At 43.4% G+C, this 12,399-nt stretch overlaps 1 protein-coding gene across 1 annotated transcript; it reads left to right on the forward strand.

Annotated features, from left to right (window-relative positions):
* The first annotated feature begins 1,021 nt into the window (after positions 1–1,021).
* On the forward strand, positions 1,022–1,708 carry LOC141580906 (transmembrane protein 78-like). The gene is made up of 2 exons (XM_074384238.1): positions 1,022–1,123; positions 1,646–1,708. The coding sequence occupies exons 1-2, from the start codon at positions 1,022–1,024 to the stop codon at positions 1,706–1,708; spliced, it is 165 nt and encodes a 54-aa protein (XP_074240339.1).
* The last annotated feature ends 10,691 nt before the right edge of the window (positions 1,709–12,399 follow it).

The following is a 12,399-nucleotide window of genomic DNA, read 5'->3' on the forward strand; positions in this document are numbered from 1 at the left end:
TCATCACTTCTCTTTCCATTTTTTTTCATTTCTTAAATATATATTTACTTTACAGTCTGTATCGAAAGTTCTCAGATTTAGCAATTAAAAATACAGAATGGGCCGGGCATGGTGGCTCATGCCTATAATCCAAGGACTTTGGGAGGCCAAGGCGGGTGGATCACTAGAGGTCAGGAGTTTGAGACTGGCCTGACCAATGTGATGAAACCTTGTCTCTACTAAGAATACAAAAATTAGCTGGTTATGGTGGTACATGCCTGTCATACCTACTCAAGAGGCTAAGGCGGGAGAATCGCTTGAACCCGGGCGGTGGAGGCTGCAGTGAGCCAAGACTGGGCCACTGGACTCCAGCCTGGGTGACAGAGTGAGATCCTATCTCAAAATAAAGAAATAAATAAAAATTAAAAAAATAAAAATACAGACTGTAGGCCAGGTGTGGTGGCTCAGGGCTATAATCTCAATGCTTTCAGAGGCTGGGGTGGGAGGATCACTTGAGCTTGGAAGGTCAAGGTTGCCGTGAGCCATGGTTTCACCACTGCATTCCAGCCTGGGCAGCAGAGTGAGATCCTGTCTCAAAAAAATATAGATATATTTTAAAAATAATAAAAACACAAATACAAAATGCCAAATTAAATTTGAATTTCAGATAATTAACAAATAAGGTTTTAGTCTAAGTTTGTCCCAAATATTGTGTGGGACATACTTACACTAAACATTTATTCATTGCTTATCTGAAATTCAAAGTTAGCTGACAACCCCCTATTTTATCTGGCTATTATCTGTTAACTCCCCTATCTAGAGTTTCTAGGGCTGATTGGCTTGTATTGCTGAATCTTACTCGTGAAAACGTATTTCCTTATGTATTTTGTGAGTTGCGGGTTGTTAGCTCATCTTTTAAAAAATTTCTCTGTCACACTTCTTTCATGCATAGGTAGAGGGTACATTCCTCCAAGGAGCCGCATCTGCGTCTTCCAGGTGTCTGAGGCATTGCAGATCTGGTTTCACTTTTTTTTTCTTTAAAATGGAGTCTCTTTTGCCCAGCCTGGAGTGCAGTGGTGTGATCACCGCTCACTGTAGCCTGAACCTCCCGGGCTCCAGTGACCCTCCCATGTCAGCACCCAGAGTAGCTGGAACTACAGGCACATGCCACCACACCCAGCTAATTTTTCGATGTTTAGTAGAGATGGCATTTCACCATGTTGCCAGGCTGCTTTCAAACTCTTGGGCTTGAGCCATCCACCCACCTCAGCCTCACAAAGTGCTGAGATTATAGGCATGAGCCACTGCACCCAGCTTCTCACTTGTTCTTTTTTTTTTTTTTTTTTTTTTTTTTTTTTTTTTTTTGAGACAGAGACCTGCTCTGTTGCCCAGGTTGGAGTGCAGTTGCACAACTCAGGTCACTGCAACCTCTGCCTCCTGACTGAGTTCAAGCAATTCTCATGTCTCAGCTTCCCAAGTATCTGGGACTATAGGCATGTACCACTACACCCAGCTATTTTTAGTATTTTTAGTAGAGATGGGGTTTCATCATGTTGGCCAGGCTGATTAACCTCCACCTCCCAGTTTCAAGCGATTCTCCTGCCTCAGCCTCCTGAGTAGCTGGAATTACAGGCACGTGCCACCATGCCTGGCTAATTTTTGTATTTTTAGTAGAGGCGGGGTTTCACCATGTTGGCCAGGCTGGTCTCAAATTCCTGACCTCAGGTGATCCGCCTGCCTCGGCCTCTCAAAGTGCTGGGATTACTGGTGTGAGCCACTGCGTCTGGCCGTCATTCATTCTTTTCCTCAATGTCTTACACTGCTGAGTCCTGGCTTTATTGTTTTGAGGAGTGGTAAACTCCCCACCCTATACAGATTCAGTCTGTAGACAGGCACACTCCACTTCCTTACTCTTTGCCTTATAGCGCTTCACAGATATTATGTTTTTTTACCAATTGAAGATTTTTGGCAGCCCTGCATCCAGCAAGTCTATCAGCACCATTTCGCAACAGTGTGTACTTACTTTGTGTCTCGGTATCACATTTCAGTAATTCTCACAGCACAGTTGACCCTTGAACAACACAGGTTTGAACTGTGTGGATCCACTTATACACAGATGTTTTTTCTTTGAAAGTGACTTAGGGGCCGGGTACAGTGGCTCGCACCTGTAATCCCAGCACTTTGAGAGGCTGAAGTGGGTGGATCAGCTGAGGCCAGGAGTTTGAGATCAGCTTGGGCAACATCATGAAACCTCCAGTCTCCACTAAACACAGAAAAATTAGCCACATGTGGTGGTGCGTGCCTGTAATTCCAGTAACTCGGGAGGTTGAAGCACAAGAATTGCTTGAATCCAGGAGGCGGAGTTTGCAGTGAGCCAAGATGGAGCCATTGCACTCTAGCCTGGGCAACAGAGCCAGACTCCATCTAAAAAAAAAAAAAAAAAATTACACAGTGTGCCTGTCTCTCCTGCCTCCCCTTCCACCTCTTCCACCTCTTCCACCTCTTCTATTTGCCACCTCTGAGACAGCAAAACCAACCCTTCCTCTTTTTCATTTTCCTCCAGCTACTCAACATGATGACAAAGACTTCTACTTAATAAATTGTAAATTGTCAATATAGTTCTCTTTCTTTTTTTTTTTGAGGTGGACTTTCGCTCTTTCACCCAGGCTGGAGTATAGTGCTGAGATCTCGGCTCACTACAATCTCCATCTTCCATTTTTAAGCGATTCTCCTGTCTCAGCCTCCCGAGTAGCTAGGATTACAGGCACCCACCACCACACCCAGCTAATTTTTTTTTTTTTTTTTTTTTTTTTTTAGTAGAGTCAGAATTTCACCACATTGACCCAGATGATCTCTATCTCCTGACCTTGTGATCTGCCCGCCTTGGCCTCCCAAAGTGCTGGGATTATAGTCCTGAGCCACGCTGTAATCCAGCCACAGTTTTCTTAATAACATTTTCTTTTCTCTAGTTTACTTTATGGTAAGAATGTAGTATCCAATACACATGACAGACAAAATATGTGTGAATTGACTTGATGGTATCAGTAAGGCTTGTGGTCAACAGAAGGCTATGAGTGGTTAAGTTTTTGAGAAGTCCCATAGAGAGTGGTGTAACAGACACTGGAGACTAGGAAGCGTGGGAGGATGGCAGGGGCCTGAGGGATGAGAAGTGACTTAATAGGTACAATGGACACCATTCAGGTGACAGCTGCACTAAAAGCCCAGACTTCACTGCCACACAAAATATCCATCTGACAAAACTGCACCTGTATTCCTTAAATCTATAATTTAAAAAAATATATTTTTGAAGGCCGGGTTTGGTGGCTCATGCCTGTAATCCCAGCACTTTGGGAGGCCGAGGCAGACGGATCACCTGAGGTCAGGAATTCGAGACCAGCCTGGCCAACATGGTGAAACCCCGCCTCTACTAAAAATACAAAAATTAGCCGGGCATGCTGGCACATGCCTGTAATTCCAGCTACTCAGGAGGCTGAGGCAGGAGAATCGCTTGAACCTGGGAGGTGGAGGTTATAATGAGCTGAGTTTGCACCACTGCACTCACTCCAGCCTGGGCAACAGAGCAAGACTTTGCCTCAAAAAAAAAAAAAATGTTTTTGAAGTCAGGCATGGCAGCTCATACCAATCCCAGTGTTTTGGGAAGCTGAGGTAGGGGGATCACTTGAAGCCAGGAGTTTCAGACCAGCCTGGGCAATACGGTGATACCCATCTTTACAAAAAGTAAAACAAATTATCTGGACTTGGTGGTGCATGCCTGTTGTAGTCCTAGCTACTTGGCAGGCTAGGATAGGAGGATTGCTTGAGCACAGGTTCAAGCCTGCAGTGAGCCATGATCACACCACTGCACTCCAGGCTGGACGGCAGAACAAGATTCCATCTCTGAAAAAAAAAAAAGTTAAAAGTTATATGTGAATTTTCAACTGAGTAGGGGCTGGCACCCCTCGGTCCTGCCTTGTTCAAGGATCAACTGTATTTCATACTTTTTTTTTTTTTTTTTAAGAGACAGAGTCTTGCTCTGTTACTCAGGCTGGAGTGCAGTAGTGTGATCACAGCTCACTCCAGCCTTGAACTCCTGGGCTGAAGTGATCTTCTTGCCTCAGCCTCCCAAAGCCCTGAGATTATAGGCACGAGCCACCATGCCCAGCCTCGAACATTATGATGAAGATGATGTGTGTTATGATGATCTGTGGTGGGTGATCTTTGATGTTGTCATTGTAACTGTTTTTTGATGCCACCAACTGCACCCATAATTGTTCAATGTGTTCTGACTGCTCCACCAAACGGCTATTCCCCCATTTCTCTCCCTCTCCTAGGCCCCCCCATTTCACGAGACACAGTAATATTGAAATTCGGCCAGTTAATAACATTACAGTGGACTCTAAGTATTCAAGTGAAAGGAAGAGTTGTACACCTCTCACTTTAAATCAAAAACTAGAAATGATGCTTAGTGAGGAAGGTATTTCAAAAGCTGAAACAGGCCCAGGCTGGGTGCAGTGGCTCATGCCTGTCATCTCAGCACTTTGGAGGGCCAAGCACTTGAGGTCAGGAGTTTGAGACCAGCCTGGCCAACATGGCAAAACCCCATCTCTACTAAAAATACAAAAATTAGCCAGGTGTTGTGGCATGCACCTGTAATCCCAGCCACTTGGAAGGCTGAGGTAGGAGAATAATTTGAACCTAGGAGGCGAAGGTTGCAGTGAGCTGAGATTGTACCACTGCACTCCAGCCTGGGTGACAGAGCAAAACTCAGCCTCCAAAAGAAAGCTGAAACAGGCCCCAGATCTAGGCCTCTTGTGCCAAACAGTTAGCCAAGTTGTGAATGCAAAGGAAAGTTGTCGAAGGGCATGAAAAGTGCTTCCCCAGTAAACACATGCATGATGAGAAATTGAAACAGCCTTATTGCTGGTAGAGAGGAAGTTTGAGTGGTTTGGACAGAAGATCAAACCAGCCACAACATTCCTTTAAGCTATGTAGCCTACTCCAGAGCAAGGCCCTAATATTCTTTAATTTTATGAAGGCTGAAAAAGATGACAAAGCTGCAGAAGAAAAGTTGGAAGTTTGCAGAGGTTGGTTCATGAGGTTTAAGGAAAAAAAGGCATGGTCATAACATCAATTTGCATGGTGCTGATGGAGACGCTGCAGCAAGTTCTGCAAAAGATCCAGCTAAGATCACTGATAAATGCAGTTAAACTAAACAACAGATTTTCAGTATAGACAAACTAGTCTTCACTGGAAGAAGATGCCATCCAGGGCTTTCATGGCTAGAGAGAAGGAGTCAATGCCTGGCTTCAAAGCTTCAAAGGACAGGCTGACTCCTGTTAGGGCTAATGCACCTGGTGACCTTAATTTGAAGCCAGTGGTCATTGACCATTCAGAAAATCCTAGGGCCTTTAAGAATTTTTCTAAATCTCCTCTACCTGTGCCCTATAAATAGAAAAACAAAGTCTGGATGATAGTACATCTATTTACAGCATGGTTTACTAAATACTGTAAGCCCACTGTTGAAACTTACTGCCCAGAAAAAAAAGATTCCTTTCAAAATATTACTGTTTACTAAGAATACACCAAGAGCTCCGATGGAGATGTACAAGGAGATCAGTGTTGTTTTCATGCCCGTAACACAATATCCATTCTGCATCCCATGGATCAAGGAGTAACTCTTTTTTTCTGAGACAGTTTTGCTCTTGTCACCCAGGCTGGAGTGCAGTGGCGTGATCTCGGCTCACTGCAACCTCTGCCACCCAGGTTCAAGTGATTCTCCTGCCTCAGCCTCCCAAGTAGCTGGGATTACTAGCATGCGCCAACACCTGGCTAATTTTTTGTATTTTTAGTAGAGACAGGGTTTCTACCACATTGACCAGACTGATCTTGAACTCCTGACCTCAAGTGATCTGCCTGCTTCAGCCTCTCATGTTGAGATTACAGGCGTGAGTCACTGTGCCCGGCCTGAGGAGTAATTTTGACTTTCAAATTTTGTTATTTAAGAAATACACTTCATAAGGCTATGGCTGCCATAGACAATGATTCCTCAGATGGATATGGGCAAAGCAAATTGAAAATCTTCTGGAAAGAATTCACCATTCTAGATGCCATTAAGAACATTTGTGATTCATGAGAAGAGATCAAAATATCAACATTAACAGGAGTTTGGAAGAAGTCAACCCTCATGGATGATTTTGAGGGGCTCACGACTTCAATAGAGGAGGCAACTGTGGATGTGGTGGAAACAGCAAGAGAACTAGAATTAGAAGCGGAGCCTGCAGATGGGAGTGAATTGCTGAAACTGTGTGATAAAACTCAAACAGATGAAGAGTTGCTTCTATGGATGAGCAAAGGAAGTGGTTTATGGAGATAGAATCTACTGGTGAAGATGCTGTGAACATTGTTGAAATGACAACAAAGGATTTAGTATATTACATAAATTAATGAAGCAGCAGCAGGCTTTGAGAGGATCGGCTCTAATTTTGAAAATTCTCCTGTGGGTGAAATGCTATCAGATCACATCATATGCTACAGAGAAATCTTTAGTTCAAGAGGAGTCAACCTACCTGGCAAACTCCATTGTTGTCTTATTTTAAGAAATTGCCACAGCCACCTCAACCTTCAGCACCCACTGCCCCCATCAGTCAGCAGCCAGCAACATGGAGGCCAGACCCTCCACCGGCAAAATGATTACAACCCACTACAGGCTCAGATGATTTTCAAATTTTTAAGCAATATTTTTAAATCAAAATATGTGCCAGGCACTGTGGCTCATGCCTATATTCCCAGAACTTTGGGATGCCTAGGTGGGCGGATCACCTGAGATCAGGAGTTCAAGACCAGCCTAGACAACATAGTAAAGCCCTGTCTCTACTAATAATACAAAAATTAGCTGAGCCTGGTGGCAGGTGCCTGTAATCCCAGTTACTCAGGAGGCTGAGGCAAGAGAATCGCTTGAACTGGGGAGGCAGATTGCAGTGAGCTGAGATTGCGCCACTGCACTCCAGCCTGGGTGATAGAGTGAGACTTCGTCTTAAAATAAATAATTAAATTAATCAATTAAAGTGTATACTTTCTTTCTTTCTTTCTTTCTTTTTTTTTGAGACAGAGTCTTGCTTTGTCGCCAGGTGCCAGGTGGGAGTGCAGTGGTGCAATCTCGGCTCATTGCAACCTCTGCTTCCCGGGCTCAAGCAATTCTCCTGCCTCAGCCTCCCAAGTAGCCAGGACTACAGGCGTGCACTACCGCACCCAGCTGATTTTTGTATTTTAGCAAAGACGGGGTTTCAGCATGTTGGTCAGGATGGTCATGATCTCTTGACCTCGCGATCCGCCCGCCTCAGCCTCCCAGAGTGCTGGAATTACAGGTGTGAGCCACCGCGCCCGGCCAAGTATGTACTTTTTAGACATAATGCACACTCAATAGACTACAGTATAGTGTAAATATAGCGTTTATAAGCACTGGGAAACCAAAATCAAGTTTTGGTGCCTTGCCGTATTGTGATATTTGGTGTGTTGAGGTGATGTGGAACCGAACCACAGTATCTCTGAGGTCTGCTGGTAGTGCTGCCGGAGGGCAGAGGCTGCGGTCGCTATGGAGCAACTTCAGTGTTTACTCCCAGCCCTCCCTGGACTTCTGCGCTGCTTTGCTCCTGGCATCAGAGGAATTCCACCTGCATTCTTCAGATGCATTCATTTATTTAAATGAGTGATTTTAAGATTTTGGTTGGCTTTTTAGATCTTTTTGTATGCCCTTCGGTTAGCCTTATTGCTGGCAACCTGTGTCCTTTATTCATCAAATGGTCTTTTGATTTTCTACAGAGTGGCTTCCGGAGTTGTTAAATATGAAAACCTATCCAGGCAGACCCTATCTGATTGTTAACATCTGTAAGAAAATATAAGCAGAATTCCTTTCACAATTCTATCTTACCTCAAGAAGTTAATCTTTTTTCTGGGTGTGCCACATGGTAGAAAAGTAAATCAATTAAAGTAGCCACATTAAAAAGAAATAAAAAACCAACCAAGACAGTGCAACTGGAATGACCAGCTTCACCAGTTCAGTCACACGCACAAAGTCACATCCCTTTAATATTCAAAGTAATCTACCTTACCAGAGAGAGAACTGGAGACCCTGATCAGTCCATTAGTGATCCCCATTTCCATTGCTGCAGAGCCCACTCCCTGCCCAGGGTTCCTCAGGTACAGGCTCCTTATTTCTTCCCCAGGCACCCTGCCTCTGCTTGTCACACTGGCCGCATGGCCTGGCTGCCCTGCATCAGGAGACGTGGCCAGTCTCCTCAGCATGACAAGGCTCCTGTTTACCCCGCCACCGTCATCATCCAGACTGGGTTTTGGTTCAGATTCCCCTTTCTTCATAACAAGCAACTGCCTGCAAACACTTGAGATCTTTTCCTAACAGAGGACCCCAGGCAGGCCTGACTCAACATGGCTGGAATATTCGAATAACGTTGTACCTCAAACAGAAAGAATGTGTGCATGAGGGTCTCAATCCTGTAATGCCCTGGAGAAATCAGACCGCATGCAGAATTTCTTTTCACTTCACAGCATAGCAAGAAGTACTGGGAATGGCAAGCCTTATCCAATCATTTAAAAATGGTTGGCTGGTTGTGGTGGCTCACGCCTGTAATCCCAGCATTTTGGGAAGCCGAGGCAGGCAGATCGCCTGAGGTCAGGAGTTCAAGACCAGCCTGACCAACATGGAGAAACCCCATCTCTACTAAAAATACAAAAATTAGCCAAGCGTAGTGGCGCATGCCTGAATCCCAGCTACTTGGGAGGCTGAGGCAAGAGACTCGCTTGAAGCCAGGAGGTGGAGGTTGTGGGGAGCCAAGATGGTGCCATTGCACTCCAGCCTGGGCAACAAGAGTGAAACTCTGTCTCAAATAATAATAATAATAATAATAATAATAATAATAATGCTACATTCTTATTCCAGGGAAATAGGGGGTTAATTAAGAAGTATCACTCTAGGCCCTGAGTGGGTGGCTCACATCTGTAATCCTAGCAGGTAAGGAGTTTGAGACCCTGTCTCTACTAAAAATTAAAAAAAATTAGCCAGACGTGGTGGCACACACCAGTAATCCCAACTACTCGAGAGGCTGAGGCACAAGAATTGTTTGAATGCAGGAGGTGGAGGTTGCAGTGAGTTGAGATCGTGCCACTGCACTCCAGCCCAGGCAACAGAGGAAGACTATTTAGAAAGAAAAAAAAAAAAAAAAAAAAGACATTCGAATAATTGTCTCAAAAAAAAAAAATTTACTCCCAAGATGAAGTGCCTTATGATCTCCAACACTAGATGTGAAAGCAAATGGAGGCTGGGTGTGGTGGCTCACACCTATAATCCCAGCACTTTAGGAGGCCAAGGCAGGCAGATCACAAGGTCAGGAGTTCAAGACCAGCCTGGTCAACATGGTAAAACCCCGTCTGTACTAAAAATACAAAAATTAGGGGGGCATGGTAGTGGCACGTACCTGTAGTCCCAGCTACTGTGGAGGCTGAGGCAGGAGAATGGCTTGAACTTGTGAGGCTGGGGTTGCAGTGAGCTGAGATCATGCCACTGCACTCCAGCCTGGGCAACAGAGGGAGAGACTCTGTCTCAAAGAAAGAAAGAAAGAAAGAAAGAAAATAGAAACTTTTATTTATTTATTTTTAATTTTAATTTTTTTGAAAAGTATGATCTTAATAACTTCACTTTCCAGCTGAATAAATTAGGGGAAAAAAAGAACAAACCCAAAGCAAGCAGAAAGAAGGAAAAAATAAAGACTAGAGTGGAAATAAATGAAATAGAAGGATAGAAAAATAACAGAATATACAGCCTGGGTAATGTGGTGAGACCCCATCTCTACAAAAAATTAGCTAGGAATGGTGGCATGAACCTATAATCCCAGCTACTTGGGAGGCTAAGTTGGGAGGATCACTTGAACCCAGGAAGCAGAGTCTGCAGTGAGCGGAGATTGCACCTCTGCACTTCAGCCTGAGTGACAAAGTGAGACACTCTTAAAAAAAAAAAAAAAACAAAGAAAAAATAAAAGAAAAATAACAAAAATAAACCAAACCAAAACTTGTTTTTTCCAAAAGATCAGCAAAATTGATAAGCCTTCAGCTAGACCAAGGAATTAAAAAAAGAGAGAAAACTTAAACTACTAAAATTGTCTTTAAATTTATTTTTATGTTTTTCAGACGAAGTTCTGCTTGGGCTGGAGTGCAATGACATGATCTCAGCTCACTGCAACCTCCGCCTCCCGGGTTCAAGTGATTCTCCTGCCTCAGCCTCCTGAGTAACTGGGATTTCAGGCACCTATCACCATGCCCAACTAATTTTTGTATTTTTAGTAGAGATGGGGATTCACCATGTTGGCCGGGCTGGTCTCGAACTCTTTACCTCAGGTGATCCACCTGCCTCAGCCTCCCAAAGTGCTGGTATTAACAGGCATGAGCCACCTCACCTGGCCTCAAACTACTAAAATTAGAACTGAAAAAGGGCACATTATTCCAATAGACAGGAGGAAAGAAGGGATTAAAAGGGAGTACCATGAACAATTGTATGTCAACAAATTAGACAATTTGGATGAAATGGACAACGTTCTACAGAGACACAAAGCACAAAAACTGAATCAAGAAAAACCAGGAGATCTGAATAGGCCTATAACAAGTTAAAAGATTGAGTTAGTAACTTTAAAACTTGGCATAAAGAAAAACTCAAGCGCGGGTGACCACATTGGTGATTCTACCGAACACTTAAAGAAGAATTATACCAATTCTTTATAAACTCTTCCAAAAAGCCGAAGAAGAAGTAACTTCCCAGTTCATTCAATGAGGGCAGTACTACTCTGATTCCAAAACCAGATGAAGATATACAAGGAAAAAAACCCTACAGAACAATAACATTTATGAATAAAGATGTAAAAATCCTCAACAAAACACTAGCAAGCTAAACGCAGGAACATATAAAAAGGATTATACACCATGACCACAAAGGAACTATCCTGGGAATGCCAGGTCGATTTAAGATCTGACAATCAATTAATGGAATACTATAAATTAATAGAATCCAGGGGAAAAAAAAACTAGATCATCTCAATAAATGCAGACAAAGCATGCGACAAAACATGACACTTTTTCATGATAAAAATGTTCAACAAAACTAGGATAGAAAAGTTCTTCGTCAACCTGACACGGGATAGAGGGAAGCTATTTTAAAAAATGGTGGCCGGGCGCAGTGGCTCATGCCTGTAATCCCAGCATGTTGGGAGGCCAAGGTGGGTGGATTACCTGAGGTAAGGAGTTTGAGACCAGCCTGGCCAACATGGCAAAACCCTTTCTCTACTAAAAATACAAAAATTAGCTGGGTGTGGTGGCATGTGCCTGAAATCCCAGCTACTCGGGAGGCTGAAGCAGGAGAATTGCCTGAACCTGGAAAGTGGAGGTTTCAGTGAGCTGAGGTCTCACCACTGCACTCCAGCCTGCATGATAGAGTGAGACTCAGTCTCAAAAACAAAACAAAACGAAATACCCAGTGGTAAAAGACCAAATGTTTTCCTCTAAGATTGGGAAGAAGACAAGGATGTCTGCTCTAATCATTTCTCTTTAACAGTGTACTGAAGCCATGGAAATTAGGCAAGACAAGGAAATAAAATGCATCTAAGCTGGAAAAGAAAAGTAAGACTATTTCTATTTATAGGCGACATGATCTTATATAGAGAAAATTATAAGGGATTCACAAAAAATCATTAGCCCTAATAACGAAGTTCTGAATGTTTGCAGGATACAAGATCAACACACAAAAATTAACTGTATTTTTATACATTAGCAATTAACATTCTAAATATGATATCAAGCAGTCAATTCCATTTATAATAGCATCAAAAAGAATAAAATCCTTAGGTACAAATTTAACAACAGAAGGGCAAGACTTGTACATTCAGAACTATAAAATGTTGAAAGAAATTTAATAAGCTCTCAATAGGCCAGGCATGTGGCTCACACCTGTAATCTCAGCACTTCAGGAGACCAAGGTGGGCAGATCACTTGAGGTCAGGAGTTTGAGACCAGCCTGGTTAACACGGCAAAACCCCGTCTCTACTAAAAATACAAAAATTAGCCAGGCATGGTGGCACACGCCTGTAATCTCAGCTTGAGGCCTGGAGTTCAAGACAGCCTGGGGCGACATAGGAGACCCCATCTCTAAAAAAAAATAAAAAATAAAAATTAGCCAGGGTTGGTGGTGCACACATGCCTTCCCTAGCTACCTGGGAGACTGAGATGGGAGGATCACTTGTTCCCAGGAGGTTGAATGATCTCCAGTGAGCACTGAGCCAGGATCAAGCCACTGAACTCCAGCCTGGGTAACAGAGTGAAATCCTGTCTTAAAAAAAGAAAAAAAACACAAAGAGATTTTCTTAC

Source organism: Saimiri boliviensis, chromosome 13 (genome assembly GCF_048565385.1).
Source record: "Saimiri boliviensis isolate mSaiBol1 chromosome 13, mSaiBol1.pri, whole genome shotgun sequence".
In the NCBI taxonomy this organism is placed as follows: domain Eukaryota; kingdom Metazoa; phylum Chordata; class Mammalia; order Primates; family Cebidae; genus Saimiri; species Saimiri boliviensis.